The sequence below is a fragment of the Aethalodelphis obliquidens genome, unplaced genomic scaffold, assembly GCF_003676395.1.
Source record: "Aethalodelphis obliquidens isolate GAN/ISIS:26980383/991018 unplaced genomic scaffold, ASM367639v1 scaffold45, whole genome shotgun sequence".
NCBI classification, from domain to species: Eukaryota; Metazoa; Chordata; class Mammalia; order Artiodactyla; family Delphinidae; genus Aethalodelphis; species Aethalodelphis obliquidens.
Window position 1 is genome coordinate 9440748 of NW_020837989.1, and position 19846 is coordinate 9460593.

A 19846-nucleotide genomic window follows, 5' to 3' on the forward strand; every position below is an offset into this window, starting at 1 on the left:
TGATGTGATTACTGGTAAGGTGGGATTCATGTCTGCCTGTTTTGCTATTTGTTTTCTACGTTTCTTATATCTTTTGAAAATTCTTCCTTTTCTTCTTTCTTTTGTGTTAAATAGATATTTTCTGTTGTTCCATTTAAAATTTGTCATTTCTTTTACTGTGTTTCTTTCAGCTCTTTTCTTAGTGGTTACCCTGGGGATTATAATTAACATCTTAATTAATAACAACCTCAGGGGTTTCCTTGGCATGCACACAGTTTTATACTTGTGTGGTCTTTTAGATTCCTGGGATTACGTTGGAGCTTTTCAAAGCCTCCAATGGACATTTCATTTCCCAGCTTTTCCTTTTGTTTTTTATTTTTTGTCAATGTATTGTTTGCTCCAAATGTTTTCACCACCTCAGACAGCAGCAATGTTAAACAATTGCTGCTGATCTTTTTGGACAAACACCTCAGGGAAAAGATTGTTTTATACTGAGCCATCTCTGAGTTAGTTTATGTAAAACAAGCCCTGTGAGTGGAGGCTTTCAATGAACTTCCAAGCAGGTAAAAAATATCGTGACAATTCCCTGGGGATAGAATGCTGGGGAATTCCACACTCATTGTACTCTTTTCAGTGGCGCTAGGCTGCTTGTTTTCCCAGCTACCATGGTTGAGAGGCTTTTAGTTTTTAAGCCTGTCACAGAGCGGGGGAGAGAAGATGTCTCTAGAGCAACTTAAAAAGCAACAAAAGTCACTATTCTTTTTTTTTTTTTTAATAATTAATTAATTAATTAATTAATTTTGGCTGTGTTGGGTCTTCATTGCTGCCCTTAGGCTTTCTCTAGTTGTGGTGAGCGAGGGCTACTCTTCATCGCGGTGCACGGGCTTCTCACTGTGGTGGCTTCTCTTGTTGCGGAGCACGGGCTCTAGGCGCACGGGCTCAGTAGTTGTGGCTCATGGGCTCTGGCGTGCAGGCTCAGCAGTTGTGGCGCACGGGCTTAGTTGCTCCGTGGCATGTGGGATCTTCCCGGACCAGGGATTGAACTCGCGTCCCCTGCATTGGCAGGCGGATTCTTAACCACTGTGCCACCGGGGAAGTCCAAAAAGTCACTATTCTTAAGGAGATTCATCTGTTGTTCTTGAGTAACCACTCCTTGAATAGTTGCAAGCCTTTTGTTAATTTCCAGAGTTCTCAAAAGTTGGTTGTGACAATTTTTGCCCAGGTTCTCATTGCTCTTGTGGGGGACTGATTTTCGGAGATTCTTAGTTCATCATTCTGGAAGTTGATCCAGATTAGGATTTCTTAATCCTAGTATTCTATAATTCTAATATCTGAGATTCGTATTTGTATAATTGGGAGGAAATAAACATCCACTTTTCCTCCTTTCCCACTAATATGAGCAATACTAAGAGGAAGATGGGAAGTACCTTAGGTGTCAGAGGAAGCCTCTGCAAACATAAGGTGGTTATCCCTTTTCAGGATGCTCAGTTCATCAAGGAGAACTGCTATTAATGCTATATTTATTTAGCATGTATAAATCACCTACTCCTACAAAGCCTTCGTGAAAAAAAAGAAAAGAACAAAGACCAGCTAACAGATATAGATTAACAGGTGTTTCCACGCACCTGGAGGTGGTTACTGTAATTTTGCTCTAAGCTTCCTGGTAGCTGAGGTAAAAGGGGAAAAACCATAGGAGGCTCCCACTGTCTGATAAAAGAATATAAACAAATGTATCTGTTGGAGCAGATTTGTTCCTGGCACTGATTTCTAGGAGAAATTTATTAAGTGGGTTTTGATGTAATGGACATATTTTTTCAACTAAACTACCCCCATGGGATTTCCATTCTCACAAAGCTCAAAGCCATAGCAGGCAAAGGCAGGAAGCATTCATGGGCGAGATGACAGGCATCTGCAGGGGCAGGTTTGGAGGGAGAGGAAAGAACACTTCCAGCTGCCGGTTGGCACATCTGTCAGGGAAAACTTCATAAAGGTGATAGCATTTAAAGATGCCCTGGAGGGATAGAAAGATTTTGAAAAGTGGGGAAGGGTAAGAGAATACCATTTTGGGCCAAGGGAATAGCCATAGCAATGGAAAGGTGAGGATACATTTGAAAGATATTCCATAGGTTTCACAGACTGAGTTTGATGTTTCTCTGGGTATAGGTACTAAAGGAGAGAGAGGACTACAGCCTATCCCCCAGGAGGGGATGTGGAGGTTGGATGGAGGCAGGGGGTTGCAGTGGGCCTCTGGACTGGCACAGTCAGCATCCCTATTGAAAATGATGGTCATAATAGTAACAGAAGGCATTCAGTGAGCATGCACTGATTACCAAGCAGTGTGCAATCTCAGGATGACCATATGAGGGAGAAAGAGTCGTAGAAATTGAGAACTAGACATATCTGCAAAGAAGATATACAGACTGCCAACAAACACATGAAAGAATGCTCAATATCATTAATCATTAGAGAAATGCAAATCAAAACTACAATGAGATATCATCTCACACCAGTCAGAATGGCCATCATCAAAAAATCTAGAAACAGTAAATGCTGGAGAGGGTGTCGAGAAAAGGGAACACTCCTGCACTGCTGGTGGGAATGTGAATTGGTACAGCCCCTATGGAGAACAGTATGGAGATTCCTTAAAAAACCACAAATAGAACTACCATACGACCCAGCAATCTCACTACTGGGCATATACCCTGAGAAAACCATAATTCAAAAAGAGTCATGTACCACAATGTTCATTGCAGCTCTATTTACAATAGCCAGGACATGGAAGCAACCTAAGTGTCCATCATCGGATGAATGGATAAAGAAGATGTGACACATATATACAATGGAATATTACTCAGCCATAAAAAGAAACGAAACTGAGCTATTTGTAATGAGGTGGATGGACCTAGAGTAAGTCAGAAAGAGAAAGACAAATACCATATGCTAACACATATATATGGAATTTAAGAAAAAAAAATGTCATGAAGAACCTAGGGGTAAGACAGGAGTAAAGACACAGACCTACTAGAGAATGGACTTGAGGATATGGGGAGGGGGAAGGGTAAGCTGTGACAAAGCGAGAGAGAGGCATGGACATATGTACACTACCAAACGTAAAATAGATAGCTAGTGGGAAGCAGCCGCATAGCACAGGGAGATCAGCTCGGTGCTTTGTGACCACCTAGAGGGGTGGGATAGGGAGGGTGGGAGGGAGGGAGACGCAAGAGGGAAGAGATATGGGAACATATGTATGTGTATACTGATTCACTTTGTTATAAAGCAGAAACTAACACACCATTGTAAAGCAATTATACTCCAATAAAGATGTAAAAAAAAAAAAAAAAAAGAGGTCAAGTAACTTGCATGAAGCCACACAGCAGAGCTTGATACCCAATCTGTGTCTAGAACAAGAGTCAGCACACTAATAAAAACTCAGATAGTAAATGTTTTAGGCTGTCTGTCCATGTGGTCTCTCTCACAACTACTCTGTTCTGCAGTTGTAGTGTGAAAACAGCCATAGATAATATATAAATGAATGTGGCTGTGTTCCCATAAGACTTTGTTTACAAAAGCAGGTGGAAGGCTGGATTTGGCTCATGGGCCATAGTTTGCCAACCCTTGGCCTAGAGTGCTTGTCCTTAACTACTCTGTATGTATTCTGCCTGCTCAGCCAATCATTTTCACCCTCAATAAGCAGTAGGTGTAGGTGACGGTATGGTGAAACCTCTCAGAATTGTATGGATGAGAATGGCCTCATTTGTCTTCTGCTCTGACCTCCGCCTGCTATGGAGAGTCCAGACTGCTTATACTACCTGCCTCACCGGTATTAGCGCAGATCCCTGAATCCTTAATTTAAGGTGGTTTTTACCACCCATTACTGCTTTTTTACTTATTTATATTCCTATTTGAAAGGTTTTCTCTAGGGTTTAGTGATGGTGGATAGTAAGGGAGGGCAAGTAGATGGTGAAAACTTTGACTCAGCCTTCAGGATTTTGTCTTGGGACACTTTGCTGTCCCTTTGTTCAGTACCTTCTGAGTCTTGCTTTCTCTGCCTTCAGGGTGATGACTACAGAATTTAGTTTGATGAAGTTTTTCAATCTCTCAATGAGAAAGGTCTTTAGGGGGTCTTGTCTTCTGTCCCCAGGTGACACAATACAGACTGTACTCTAGAATGTCTATAGACTCAGTTCTAGAGCTGAACCAGGTGGGGTCCATGAGAACTTTGTGGCTCTATTGGATAGATTCAACAGATACTTGCTGAACATCTACTATGGCCCAGGCACTGTGCTAAAAACTGGACAAATGAGATATAGTCCCTGAGCTCACAATGCTTATCATCTAGTTCAGGAAGTAGATATTATATACATAATCGCCAGAGGTATCACATAAATGGTGCTAAGTGCCACAAAGGGTGTGCGTATTATTTTTTAGAAAGAAATGCCTTGCATGCAACAAGTCTTTGCAAAATAATGATTCTTTGCATGTGAATACAATAGTAGCCTATAAGTCCTTATTCCTGGCTCTTATTCTTATCCTGTGCATCTTACTTCTGTGGAACTGAAAAAAAAAAATGCTTCAGTGTTTGGTTTTCAGCATAGTTAATATGACTAATCCTTAACATTTTTAGAATCATAAACAAGGAAAGAATTGCTTTTGCTGACACGTTCTCGTTTGATCACAAGGCTAGGATGTACCGCACCACCCAATTTTTGCCAATGGGGGCGCTTTGTTCAGGGTGTGAGGTAGCCTATGTCCTTCAAAATTTTGAAGTTGTTAAAGTGGTAAAATAAGCAAAACCTTCCCACAAGCTGATTTCTGAGCCAGAAATTGAGCACTGCTTGAGGGTTTTTAGGGGGCTCTGGAGTCCATTCTCAGGGTTATTAGATCCTGGGATTTAGATCTCAGGGTTTATTACCTGGTCTGTGTTACTTACCCTTCAAAGCCTTATTTTTCCCATTTGTAAATAGATATGATGATAGTACTGCTCTCTTAGTGGTGTTGTGATGATTAAATGAAATTAGGCATGTAAAGCCCCTAGCACATGCTAAGTGCTCAATAAATGTTAAGTAACATTTGCTGTCATTGCTGTTATTACAAGACAAAACAGCAGAGAGCTCAACATAAAACTTTAGAAATGAGCAGTGCGAACGTGGACACGTTTTTAAAAACGCACTGGGTTTCTTTATGTACGAAATGGGCTAAGAACTCTCATGGCTTGGGGTTTCTGTGAGGAGTAAATGAGAGAATGTGTACTGAAAGTTTGTATCGCAGCACCTGGCCCAGGGTCAGCCCCTTGTGAGTGGCAGTTCTCATTATGGAAACAGGATAAGACCAGTTAGTGGAGGCTGGGCTCTGGCCAGAGGTCAAACATTCATCCAGGCAGGGCAGGGATCTGGAAAACCGCAGCAGGGGTTGGTAAGAGGAAGTCTGGGAATGCAGGTGTATTGAGGTCACCTCACCACAGGCTCATGGCTCATGTCCACACAGGAAGGAAGAAACAAGGACTCAGCCACAGAGATTGAACTTTGGGGGCAGGAAAAATGAGAAAAAGAGAAACCTGAGGGTTTGAGAGGAGAGGAGATACCATGCCAGGGCCCAGGCATAGCTAGCCGGGAATGCATGAGACTTCAGATCAAGACTGAATTCGTGCTGTTCCACCAGCCATGCTCCTCACTTCTTTGATTTGGGAGCTGAGCCCACACCTAGAGCCTGCAGGTGGTGGCTGGAGGAATTGGGGCGCTGGGACATTCCAGGCCAAGCTAGTGGCTTATCTGGTGGGTGATACAGTGACAGATACAAACACACGGGGTGGTGAATGGTGATAGGAAACAACCAAGGAAGCTGGAGACCACTTCCCAATTCTAGACCATAAGGCATTTGTCTTTTATTGGAGTCATGGATCAGGTATAAGACTTAGTGGAGGCAGTGGTCTTTGGAAAACCCATGCACGTAGAGTCTTTTTTTTTTATACATTTATTTTATTATTTTTGGCTACATTGGGTCTTTGTTGCTGCGCGTGGGCTTTCTCTAGTTGTGGCGAGCAGGGGCTACTCTTCGTTGCGTTGCGCAGGCTTCTCATTGCAGTGGCATCTCTTGTTGCGGAGCACGGGCTCTAGGCACATGGGCTTCCGTAGTTGTAGCACGTGGGCTCAGTAGTTGTGGCTGGCAGGCTCTAGAGCACAGGCTCAGTAGTTGTGGCGCACAGGCTTAGTTGCTCCATGGCATGTGGGACCTTCCCGGACCAGGGCACGAACCTGCATTGGCAGGCGGATTCCTAACCACTGCGCCACCAGGGAAGCCCGCACATAGAGTCTTGATAGTGCAGTGTGAGCATCTGGGTCTCTGTAAGTCCTGCCTTCCCCCATGGGGTGTTTCCTGGAGAGGAATACTGACCTCTTCTCTTCCACAGTCATAGTGAGCTCAGAGAGAAAAATTCTAAGATCGTAATGCCTGCTCTGTGAGTTGGCTTCTCTGTGATAACCCAAATCTTGCTCCCTGAGGGTCTGGAGAAAACAACCATAGCCCAGGGGTCTCCCAGGACAGCAAATGGTAATAAACAAAAACAGAGCAGGAAATAGGATCAGGATGAGATGTATGGCTCCTCTCTTCATTAACTCTTCCAGTGGGAGTAGGGAGAGCAGTAGAGGCCAGGCCTGCAGAACCTGTTAGCCCTGCTGGGCATTTGGTGGATACGGAGTGGGTGAGAGAAGAACAGGGCTTCCTATAGTAAAGGAGGCCTGTGGTTATCAGGCCAAGGAGGTTGGTGACCACCTCAGCACAGTGTGCAGCTTCTCAGCTCACAGCACAGTCTGAGCCGCAAGTCTGACATTCTGATTCTTGACAGAGGGTGGCCAGTGCCCATCGTTGATGTCAATAAATATCATGTCAAGAGCAGGGCAATAGGGAAAACTAGAGTTCTTTCTTCTCAGGACTTACAAGGGCCAAATGCCTGGCACTTTCTACAGAAGGCTAATAGCTGCCTCATTGCCAAGATGAATCAGGGCCTCATTAGTCACAAGCAATGCTTGTTTCCATCACTGTGCACAAGGGGGCCTGGGGGCTGGGTTGCCCATCATGAGATGGTAGCCATGTTTGATGAGGACCTCCTAACTGTTTACAGACTTGGGGGGTGACGGTCAGTGTTTCTAGAAGGATTTGCATGGTTTGGTGCAGTGGTTCTCAAACTTCAATGCACAGGAGCATAACCTGGGTGTGTCTAAGAAATTCAGATTCCTGGCTGGTTACCATGATGATTCTGATTCAGTCAGTCTGAGGGAGCTCTGGGAGTCTGTGTTTTTAATAAGCTCCACAGGTAATGCTGGTGCAGGTGGGCCATGAATCACAGTGTGAGGAATATGGGTATTGTGGGACGAGTCCTGGACTGGGACTCAGGAGAGCAGAGTTCTGGCCTTTGATTGTCCCCCAGTGTGGTGTGCAACCTTGTGCAAGTCACCTCCCATCTCCAGGCCTGTTTTCTCTGTAGAAAAAGAAGAGAGTCTCAACCCAAGCTGCACAATAGAGTCACAATAGTAACTAATAAGGAGCTTTGACAAAATGCTGGTGCCTGAGCTAGAGTGTCCCAGGCTAGCATGACATGTCAACACATTGGGGTGACTTCGCCTGTGTATCCATGTTTAAAGAGTTTCCAGATGATTCTGATTACTGCTGGAGTTGAGAACTACTATCTAGGTGATGCCCAGGGCTGATTCTTGTTCTGGAATTCTGAACCTGTTCAACACTGCATTACCTATGCCTCATTTCTTCATTAATTCCTGACATGGAGCAAGAGTTTTCTACATAAACAATTTCCAGATAATTAAAGAGTACTCTGTTAAGCACCAAAACTTTCACCCTTCTTTGATTTTTCTTCTTATACAAACATCAAAATCTTTTTGATGATTTAAAGTTAACCACTATGGGACTTCCCTGCTGGCACAGTGGTTAGGAATCCGCCTGCCAATGGTGGGGACACGGGTTCGATCCCTGGTCCAGGAAGATCCCACATGCCGCGGAGCAGCTAAGCCCGTGTGCCACACCTACTGAGCCTGTGCTCTAGAACCCGTGAGCCACAACTACTGAAGCCTGTGCTCCCTAGGGCCCACGCACTGCAACTACTGAAGCCCGCATGCTCTAGGGCCTGCGTGCCGCAACTACTGAGCCCGCGTGCTGCAACTACTGAAGACTGTGTGCTGCAACTACTGAAGCTTGCGTGCCTAGAGCCCATACTCTGCAACAAGAGAAGCCACCGCAATGAGAAGCCCGTGCACCGCAACGAAGAGTAGTCCCAGCTCGCCACAACCAGAGAAAGCCCGCGCGCAGCAATGAAGGCCCAGCGCGGCCAAAAATAAAGTAAAATTTAAAAAAAATAATAAAGTTACCACTGTGGTCATTCTTTTGTGATTTATTCAATAAATATGCATTTGGCATCCACTGTGTTAGGGTCTTATGAAAAAATGTTATAGAGTAGTCAAAAGTTGGGTGGACCATGGGCCAGTAATAATAAAAATGATAACTAACATTTAAACATTCATCAAGTGCTTACTCTATGGTAGGCACTGTTCTAAGCACTCTATCTCATTTAATCCTCACAACCATCCTCTGAGGCAGGTACAGTTTATCCCCATCTTACAGATGGGAAAACCAAGTCACAGAGAGATTCTGTACTTTCTCAAGTTCTCACAGCTGGTTTAGGCAGATCCAAGATTCAGATCAGTCCTCCATCTCTCTGTGTGTTCTGAAATAATGTTGTTCCCCTGCCCCTCAATCTCTCTGTGTGTTCTGAAACAATGTTGTTCCCCTGCCAGAGCTTCAGTTTCCTCCTGTGCAGAGTGAGTCTGGGCCGCTTTGAACCCTCATACCTTATGAGTCCATGTCCACCCCCAGGTCCCTTAGGAGGTCCCTCACCTGCATCAAGGAGAGCCTGCGTATCTTCGTTGACCTGGGGGAGAGAGACAAGGCTGCTGAGGCCTGGCTTGGGGCTGGGCGACTCCACTACCTCATGCAGGAAGACGAGCTGGTGGAGCTGTACCTGCAGGTAGGCCTCCTGCAGAGCTTATCTGCTGACCTGGGCCATGCGGGGAGGCAGCTGTACCCTCCAAAGTGATCAGCTAGAACTAGGGAGAGGTGATGTCCTCGTCAAGCCCTTGGAGGGATGGTCAACTCTGGGCTGCTCCCTGAACCCAAGATGGAAACCAAGGTGGTCTGGCAGGCTGAATACAAGCAGCAAAGGGCCAGTCCCTGAGTCCCCTATGCACGTGGGAGCTCGCAAAGAACATGGTGGGGGAGACTCGTTCATCTGTCATATCAGTTTTATCCATTTTTCCAAAACTTGACATACACCTTGACTTCAGGGTTTTGCTGCAGTTTGAGGGAAGGTTGACATGTATGTGGTATTAACATTATTGTTCTTTTATGATTTTTTGGTTTGCATATCTTTAATATCTGAGATATAACATAGTATAGTGATTAAGTACCTGGGCTTTAAAAAAGATAGGTGTGAAAAAAAAAAAAAAAAGGTGTGGAATCAAATCACAGGGCCATTGATTATGAACCGTGTGACTTTGGGCTTGCTACGTGAGCTCTCTGGGCCTCAGTTTCTTCATGGCTGGACCTGTCTCTAATAAAGATTAGGTATAACATTTGCATAGTAAACGTATGCATATAAACATTAACTAAGTGCTTGGGACCTAGTAAATGCTTAATAAATGGTATTTCATCATCATCATTATCTGTACAATACTGACACAATGGTATATAAGATTTGCTCCATCAAAAATATGCCTGTTATCTTTTTTTCCTTCCCATTTCTCATTTTCTCCCCTTTTACTCGCCCTTACTCTATTACTTACAATCACACAAATTCACTTCCACCGAGACTTAATAATGGGGTTGCTTATTAGCATTGATTGAAGCCTTACTATGCATGGGGGACTTTGCTAAACGCTTCACGTGCTTGATATAGTTTAATCCTCATTACAAATGCAGCAGGAGTCTCTACTGAAATTCCCATTTTACAGATGACACTCAATGAGGCTGAGTAATTTGCCTAAAGTGATACAACTCGTAAGTGGTTAAAACTGCACACCAGCAGTGTGACTTAAAGCTTTTACTTGCAGACTCTATTCTGCCTTGGGATTTTAGAGCTGGAAGAATTATCAGAGAGCAGACAATTCAGTCTTGCCTTTCTGTCTCCGGGAGACAAATGCCCAGAGGGAGCTATTGGGGTTGTTCATTGCTTGGTGGCAGAACTCCTGACTCTAGGATTCCATCTCACTGCTTCTATCTTTGTGTAGCAGCATATGCAATAAAAATAACTGAGGGATCTTGCCCCAGTAATTCACTGTCCAGAGCTGGTCCCAGGCACCCACAACCCTAGACTGCCACCTGACTTGATGTTCTGCAGTTATTCCCACTGAGGTGAATAATTTCTACCTAAGGATATTTGAGGTCCTGTGGCTGTGCTGCAGATGTTGTGGTACATTTTCTACTTTCTCATCACATTTTGTTTAGGTGCAAATGTGAAGTAGCTTGTTCAAGATAAAGGGGTCATAGGGGCCAGGAGAAGGGTAATGGGCTGAAAGATACTAGCATTTGTTTGCCACTAACTATTGATGTAAACTTGAAAGCTCCTTATTCTCAGCCTCAGTTTCTCCATCTAGGAACTGTAGGTGTTGGATGAGATCACTCTTTCCAAATTTTAGTCATTTATACATCAAGTTTATAGTTTTGCCATATCCAGGTACCTCTGTACCATTATTTACTTATTTTTCTTTGGCTCAACTTCAAATCAACTTAGCTTTTTACACTAAACAATGCTATCTAAAAGCAGAGGTTTTGAATATGATTAATCTTTTTTTCTGAAACACATTAAAATAAATACTTAACTATTACAAGATGTTTGTGTGCTGCTGAAAACCATTTCTAGGGCCACCAAAGTAATCTCTCATAGCATGGTGGGGAAATGCTGGACTAGTGAATCTTACTAGCCTTATGAGTGTAAAGACAATTTAGGGTTCAGGGAACTTTAGCAGAGGGTTAAGCTAGATGGTCAGGATCTCATTCTTGCCAGTCCTGTGGACATTTGGAAAGTCCTTCTCTCTGCCTCTGACAGCAGTCTCTGTCCCACTCAGGCAGCCATCCAGAAAGCCCTGAAGTCAGAGGAGCCCTCCCTGGCTCTCAGGCTCTACGAGGAAGCAGGTGATGTGTTCTTCAATGGGACCCGCCACAGGCATCGTGCGGTGGAGTATTACCGAGTAAGTTGTGGGCTGCACAGTCAGCAGTATCCCTAGCTAGGTTCTGGCACAAACATGGGCAGGGCCACTTGGACTTCGCCTGGCGTCCCCTTCCCCTGTCTTGCTGGTATTTCTTTGTCTTCCCTTCCTCATCCAATGCCCACAGGCTCTCCCTGTCTTCAGTCTAGCAGGCTCTCAAAGAAGGAGCTGATAAACTCTGTCATTCTCAGGCTTGATAAATAAAGTATCTTTCCTGACAGAATATACCATAATAATTACAACTTTTGGGTGCATAGTACTTTACAGTTGGTAGCACACTTTTATGTTGACCAGAATGTCCCTATGTACATGGTATGGTGGGAGATGATTGGTCCATGGGTGAGCACTTGCTTTACTATGTTTTCATTAAGTATGCATTAGAATATATTTAAAAAATTAAAGATGTATAATACCAGTTCATCAAACCTATGCTATCACAGATATTATTGCAAAGAATGAGGCAAGAAATAGAAGACAGTTGATTTAAGAAATAATACTGATTAAATAAATGTCCAGATGTTAAGCAGATATGTGAAGAATCATAATTGTTCGTCACTGACTGAAGTTTGGGAAAACTCATTATCTTATTTGATCTTAATATTTCACTTATTCAGATACTTATTCATTCGCTTGTTCAATTGTTTATTCAGTCATCAAACATTCATCAAGACCCAGTATGTGCCAGGCACTGAGCTAGGGGTGAACAAGAAACATGTCCCTGACTATTGAGGTGCTCTTGGTCATATGCATTTTAGAGATGAGAAAACTAAGGCTCAGAGAGATGAAGTGACCTGCCCAAAGTTCTATCATAATAAAAATAATAGAAATGACTATTTACTGGGGACTCTCAGACACTATGCACATACTCCACGTATGTACTTTGTAGATTAGCACTGTGGGCGCTAAGGGAACGTGTAGCTGGCGGGTGAGTAACTTCTCATGTGACCTTGAGGAAAGTCATCATCCCTTTCCTGCTGTCAGTTTCATGGAGCCTGATGACCTCTAGTTCTTCCACCTCTGAGGTCCGGGCAGAGCAACCAAGAGCAAGGACCAGGAGACCGAGTTGAGAAAAGCCATGCATGGAAGGTGCCATCTCCCCCTTGGGTTTAGTCATTGCCATCCCTCAACCCTTGGCAGTAGGATGCAGTACCGCCTCCTAGAGTATGGTATGTGCCAATGATTCTCAGCTAGACTAAGGTTCCTTGTGCCTCTGTTCTCAGGCTGGGGCTGTTCCCTTAGCAAGGAGGATGAAGGCAGTGAAAACCGAGCTCCGGATTTTCAACAAGCTGACAGAGCTGCAGATCAGCCTGGAAGGCTATGAGAAGGCTTTGGAATTTGCCACCTTGGCGGCCAGACTCAGCACAGTCGCAGGTTGGTGGTCCTAATTGTCCAGGGTATTGAATGGGAGGGGGTAACACTCCCTAAGGAGGGACAACAAAGTTGTAAGCGCATAGGCTCTGGAGTCAGACTCCGTGGGTTCAAATTCCAGGTCGAAGTGTCAGGGAGCCCCCAGTTAAGCAAGCTACTTAACATCTATAAACCTCAAGTTTGTCATTGGCAAATGAGGATTAAAAATGGCACCCACAGCATGCAGTTGTTATGAAGACCGATGATAATACAGGTAAAACCCATAGCACAGTGCTTGGTACATAATAAGTCCTTGATAAGTGTTACCTGTGCACACTAATTATTATATTATAGTTGGTATTATTGGTATTATTCTGAGTCCACGGTAAATGGTATTTTATCCTATGCACAGGCAATGCCCCATTACAAAAGCACTGTGCCTTAACTTTTTAATTAGTTAATTATTAGTCAAGTACACATTTTCTTATGGAATTGAAATGTAAATGAAGGTCAGATTCCTGTTAACCTAACTCCCTCAGTAGCTGAAATACTTGCATTTACAACAAAAGCTAATGAGAAACAATGTAAGTCATTAAAACAGAAAAAAAAGAGGCAGAATGAAAAAAGATAAACTCATCTTGAATGTTGGTGCTTGAGGAAAAGCAGGTTTTATTAGAGGAGGATTGATTAGATGTAAAGGCAAATGGAGTCTTCTGTGATAATTCTAGAAGGGACCTCTGGGCTTTCTCAAGGGCATGAGATGTGGATGGTACTGGACTTCATTGTATTTAATTGCACTTCAGGGCTCTCTCTCTTTTCCTACCTCTCCCTTTACTGCAGAAAACCTTATTTGTGCAACTGTCTGCTAATCTCAGGAAGACCTTGGGGGCCCAGGCAGCTCCCTCTGGAGCATTCTTTGTCCTTCCTTGGACAGAAGCTGAAAGGAGGCTATATCCACCATTTCACGTGATTCCCTGTGACTGGACTTTTCCATATCAGAGAGTTGGATTTTCTCTTTTAGCTTTGGCTTTTGGCTCTTTGAAGCCTAAAAGCGATGTTTTTAGATTGCATCAAATAGCCACCTTGCAAATACTCCAAAAACACAATTGGAAGCATTTGTTCTCTTTAAATGCTACTTTGTGTTAAAAGAGTTAGTTATTGAAACAAAAAATCCACCCAAAACCAGAACAAGTCAAAGATCCCTTAGACACCAAGATTCTAAAGCATGAGTTAAAAGTGAATGGGGCTCTGTAGCTTATTTGAGACTGAAAGCTGGTGAAGGGTAGAGGGTGACTAGGGGCTGCTGATGACAGCCCCAGAGAAGAACTCTGAAGAGAGAGACTTTCATGTGGAGAAAACATTTGTTATATGAAGTTATTCATTGTCAGAAATTCTTAGCTACTCCATCGAGCTAGTCTTGTCACCATTCCCATCACAGAGATTTGGAAATAATTATTTCCCAGAATTCTGAGTTACAGTGACATCCACAATGAGAAAATGTTCCTCAGGAATTGTCCCAGAAAACCTTGTCCAGAACAGATACTCCACTTAGTCACTCTCACAGATCCCTGTGTTTTCTTTTGTAGCACTTATCACAGGTGTCATCTTACCTTTGTGGGATTATTTAAGGAATGTGTGTGTCCTGTGAGACAGTAAGCCTCATGTGGGCAGGACTTCTGCTTTGTTTGCTATGTCCCAAGCTCCGTCCCTGATACCTAGTAGATCTTCAAAGAACTGTACAGAGTGAATGAGTGAACTAATGATGCAAAGTGTTGGCTTCAGGATATCTCTCTCAGTCTTCCAATTTCTAGGAGATCAGAGGCAGGAGCTGGTGGCCTTCCACCGTCTGGCGACTGTGTACTATTCCCTGCACATGTACGAGATGGCTGAGGACTGCTACCTGAAGACTCTGTCGCTCTGTCCACCCTGGTTGCAGAGCCCCAAGGAGGGCTTATACTATGCCAAGGTGTATTATCGCCTGGGCCAACTCACCTTCTACCAGCTGAAGGTAAGAGCCAGGCTTCCAAGGTCATCTGAGAGTTACTGTCCAACTATATTCTTTCCTCACCCTGAGCCTTCAGGGTAAAGTTGAGAGGGGTAAGATGGGGAGTGTTGTCTCATAGGGTGGGGAGTGGCTCCTCTGGGAACGCAATGACTCTTTTCACTTAGCCCCCTTGGAGACCTCAAAGAGGCTCCCATCGCTGCTGAGGAGACAGGCCCTAGTTCTTCTCTTTCCTTGCCCTGCTGTGACTTCTGGGCCCACTTCATCTGTCAGGCACTATGGGAACATTGGTCTAGTGCCTGTGAGCTCCTCTAGGACCTATGAAAATATATAAGACCCAAAACAATGCATGAGACCCCCAAACAAAAGAACTATAAGCTCCAAACTTAAAATCAAAATTAATTCTTAACTGTATGTCTAAAAATGTTATAGATTAATTAGTCAATTGCAACTCACTTCTTATAAAGTTGTATAAACTATTTTAGGAGAAATCTAGGTACGTGTTAACATGTTTGAGATAATAACATGCAGGGTCTTAGAATGTAAGTAAGCCTAGGTCCTAAGAAGACCATAGCCCTGACTCTCCTGTTTGCTCTGCTGGAGTTGAATCCAGAACTTCTTATTTTTCCAGCCACTTCTAGAACTGTGTGTGTGGTCTGTAATTCTCAGTTACAATTCTGGCCCTTGAACCTTGTCCCTGGGCACTAGCTGCCCTTACCAGAGGTCTCTGTCTGCTCCAGCACAATGCTTAATCTCTTCATACAGTGGCTTCTGAGTCACTCCTGTGTTTGGCCCCCAGGGGACCCTTAGGGCAGCTCTGTCGTCTTTTTCTTATTTGCCAGAGTGTTTCTGGCCTAAATTTATTATTGACTGATGAGGGTTAATGGGAACCAGTCATCCCTTTTTGAGTCTCACCGGAGGAACCACCTGTTCTGCATCCCAACCATTAGGGAGGGACGATGGGGTAGTGAAGGACTCCCCCACAGTGAGCTTGCCTTTGTCCCACAGCTCCCAGGAAGTGGGACAATGTATGTGTGATCTGATTGCATCAACCGAGGGCTCTAGGGATTTCAAGGGAAAGAGCTCAACTCAAAGTAGCTTAAGCAAAGCAGGAGATTTTATTGGCTCAAGGAACGAGGAAGTTCAGGTATAAGTTTAATTTCAGGTAGTTCTGGATGCTGGTACTCAAATGTCATCATGGATTTCCCCACCTCTCTCTGTATCTCTTGGCTCTGAATGTTTCTGCTTCTCTCTGTTTCTTGGCCTCTTCTCCTCTAGTTACTGACAGGCTCAAGCACCCATCTAAAAGGGTGAGCAACCATTTTCTCTGTTAGATCACACTTAAAAGGTCCCAGAGAGTAACTTGGGACAGGTCAGCTTGAGTCATTTTCACATACCTGAAGCTCTGTGCCCAGGGTGATGCTGCTTCATGATTGTCTGAGCTTGGGTAAGGTGCCATTCCTGTGCCTGAGGAGGAGGGCCGCCAGGGTTAGCACTGTCACAGAACTGCAGTGGAGTTGGTGGGAGGAATTCCCCCAAGGAGCCAGGAGAAGAGGGTGGGAAAGGATGTCAGGCAGACAAAAGCCAGTGTTCTTAGTTTTTCCTGCACTGCCTCTTAGCCTTTCCTGGAAATGTCTGCTAATGCTATCTCTTCTCTGCCCCCATGCTGGGGGTTAGGATGCCCACGATGCCACTGAATACTTCCGGCTGGCCCTGGCTGCAGCAGTCCTGCTGGGTGACGAGGAGCTGCAGGACATCATTAGGACCAGGCTGGACCACATCTGCCAGAGCCCCCTCTGGCATAGCAGCCCCTCTGGGCGCTCCTCAGAGAGGGCGCGGTGGCTGAGTGGTGGGGGCCTGGCCCTCTGAGGACAGCTGTCCCATCTCTGACCAGTTGCATGGTCAGAAGCTACCTCTCTGCTCTAGGCTGTTAATCTGGGGGCAGGGTTCAAGTCATCACCTGGCCCAGCCTCTCATCTCAGAATGGGAAGAGCATAGTCCAGAGGGAGAGGGCTCATTCCAGGTCACACAAGGCATGGACGGTGAAGCAGGGATTAGGGGTCCTGGCTTTGTGTCTAGAACCTTTCCAGTAGGCTGTGGCCCTTCCACACATACAGACCCTGAAATGCACTTTCTAGACACACAGTTCTAGAGAAAATGAGACCCCTGCCCCTAGAAAAGCTGTCTCCTTCCCTCAGGGAAGAAATCAGGCATTGCACTGGAGAGAAGACCAGCCCATTGGACTTTGTTCCCTTCACTGACTTTTCTCAGGGAAAGACCCCTCCCCTTGCCAGCAGAGAAACTAGTCACTTGTTTTTTTTCTCTATTCAACGAGAGGGGGTGCCACTCCTCCTGTCACGGGGACTGGCAGGAGGGAATTCACCATGCTATCAGCTCAAAAGACACAGCCTGAGGATGGCCAGGTGGAATGCACAGGAGGTGAGGTCTGATGTGGAGGCACCATCTCCATCCTGCCCTGAGGCTCTGCTCCCTTATAACCTCCCATAAACCCAGGAGAAGGCTCCCAAGCGTCAAAGGCTAAAAATTGAGCACTAAGGAAGTTATGACGTAAATTACATGTAAATAGTGTATATTATTAAATATTGCTCATTTACATTTATTGACACATTTGTCTCCTTAATAAGAGGGAAGATGAAAACTAGTTATTTTTGCATATTTTATTAATTATCTATGAGTCACTAGGTCTGGCCCACACAGATAGCGAGGGAATTACCAAGGGTGTGGATGCCAGGAGGTGGGGAGAAGCTGCCTACCACAGTATATGAGTCCCTTGATGACGGAATCAGGAATTTGCTAAGGCAGTGAGCTCCAAGTATGGTCCACTGACTGGCTGGGCCAGCAACATAAGCGTCACCTCTGAGATTGTTTGAAATGCGAATTTCAGGCTCCACCTAAGACCTCTGAAGCACAGTCTCTGGGGCCAAGGATCCCTGGCTTTACCCTGTTTTCCAGGTGATTCTATTGCACACTGAAGCACAAGAAGCACTCCTCTGGAACCATGGTTCTCAGAGAATGTGAAAAGGAATCACCCGGGGAACTTGCAGAAAATGAACTTTCTGGTTCTTACCCCAATAATTCTGATTCAGTAGACCTGGGAGACACCCCAGGAACATGCATTATTAACGAGCATCTCGAATGACCCTGATGCTGGTGGTTCACTCTTGCTCGGAAATGTGGACACATGTAAGAGCTAGCTATAGGGATCGCCATCTGACCCCCAACAGCTTAGATTTACTGTTAAGACCCTCTGCCTTTACTTTCTAGCTCCTTGGAGCAACCAGATGATTGGTGGTGTGGTGGTGTGGGATGGGGGTGGTGAGCTGAGTCAATAGTGCACCTTCTAGTCACCAATGCTGTGTACATATTGGTACATCTTATTTTCTCTTAGGAGCTTGGTTGGTTGTTAAAATGCTCTCTACTCTAGAGTATTCTTCACCAGAAAGGAAATGAAGTGACTTAGTCCACTACCACGTAAGATAGATGTGGTTTTGCTCCCACCACAAACCATAAAATCCCCAAGGGAGGGATGTTGAAGATGAGTCTAACCTCCCATGCAGAGTTCTTTCAACAACACTCCTGGGAGACCGATGGGGCACAGGCATGCCAGAATGGTTAACGAATCTCGTGCTTGCAGAAGGCTTGCTTGGCTCTGGGACCCATGCCATGAACCATTCCCCATTTGTCTCAGGTTACAGACCCTCTCTCTTTTTGCGACTGACCTATTACTCTCCTCTGGCCAGATGCCAATTTCTGTCCCTCTGATAGTGTGGTTCCTATAACTGGTATTGGCTGGTGGGTGGAGAGCAAAGAGGGTCATTACCATACTTAATGAGATTTAATGTTTTATTTTAACATTACATTAAGATTTTTCTTCTCCCCATCAGCTACATCTTACTGTTGGCTCACATTGAGCTTATCATTTGAAGTCTCTTCTCACGTGAGTTTCTGTTTGGCCAGATACTTCTCAATTTTTACAAGTATACATATATATATATATATATATATATACACATAAATACATATACACACATAAATACCTACACACACGTATATATACATGTATGTAGCTATACATGTATATATATACATAAATACACATAAATACCTACACACACATATATCTATACGTGTATATATATTTAGGTGAAGGGCATTATATCTACCCATTTTATACTTCATTGGGAAATTTGGTTAAACTTTTCTGATTCTGTGTAGTTTTTAAAATTGAATTATAGTTGATTTACAATGTTGTGTTAATTTCTGCTGTACGGCAAAGTGATTCAGTTACACATACATATTCTTTTAAAAACTCTTTTCCATTATGGTTTATCACAGGATATTGAATACAGTTCCCTGTGCTGCACAGTAGTACCTTGTTGTTTATCCATTCTGTATATAGTGGTTTGCTTCTGCTAACTCCAAACTCTCAATACACCCCTCTCCGAACCCCTCCGCCTTGGCAACCACAAGTCTGTTCTCTATGTCTCTGAGTCTGTTTCTGTTTTCTAGGTAGGTTCATTTGTGTCATATTTTAGATTCCACATATAAGCGATGATATCATATATTTGTCTTTCTCTGAGCCCATCCATGTTGCTGCAAATGACATTATTTCATTCCTTTTTATGGCTGAGTAGTATTCCATTGTGTATATATACCACATCTTCTTTATCCATTCATCTGTTGCTGCACATTTAAGTTGTTTCCCTGTCTTGGCTATTGTGAATAGTGCTGCTATGAACATAGGGGTGCAGGTATCTTTTTGAATTGTAGTTTTGTTTCGATGTATGCCCAAGAATGGGATTGCTGGATCATACAGGAACTCTATTTTTAGTTTTTTAAGGAACCTCCATACTGTTTTCCATGGTAGCTACACCAACTTACATTCCCACCAATGGTGTAGGAGGGTTCCCTTTTCTCCACACCCTCTCTAGCATTTGTTATTTGTAGACTTTTTAATGATGGCCATTCTGCCTGGTATGAGGTGGTACCTCATTGTAGTTTTGATTTGCATTTCTCTAATAATTAGCTATGATGAGCATCTTTTCAGGTGCCTCTTGGCACCTGTATGTCTTCTTTAGAAAAATGTCTATTTAGGTCTTCTGCCCATTTTTCGGCTGAGTTGGCTGTTTTTTTGTTGTTGAGTTGTATGAGCTATTTGTATATTTTGGAAATTAAGCCCTTGTCAGTCACATCATTTGAAAATACTTTCTCCCAGTCTGTAGGTTGTTTT

At 44.0% G+C, this 19846-nt stretch overlaps 1 protein-coding gene across 5 annotated transcripts in view; it reads left to right on the forward strand.

Moving 5' to 3' along the window:
• SH3TC2 (SH3 domain and tetratricopeptide repeats 2) overlaps nucleotides 1-17217 on the forward strand; it is a 65654-nt gene extending 48437 nt beyond the window's left edge. For 2 of the 5 annotated variants that reach the window (XM_027081657.1, XM_027081659.1), the window contains exons 13-17: nucleotides 8860-9010; nucleotides 11106-11228; nucleotides 12467-12617; nucleotides 14390-14601; nucleotides 16273-17217. In XM_027081657.1, the coding sequence (XP_026937458.1) occupies nucleotides 8860-9010; nucleotides 11106-11228; nucleotides 12467-12617; nucleotides 14390-14601; nucleotides 16273-16464 (829 nt within the window). In that variant the 3' untranslated portion in view covers nucleotides 16465-17217. Of the gene's footprint in view, nucleotides 1-8859; nucleotides 9011-11086; nucleotides 11229-12466; nucleotides 12618-14389; nucleotides 14602-16272 lie in introns of those variants that run through there. The other 3 variants (XM_027081658.1, XM_027081660.1, XR_003427749.1) reach the window with 2 other exon arrangements.
• Nucleotides 17218-19846: the final 2629 nt, after the last annotated feature.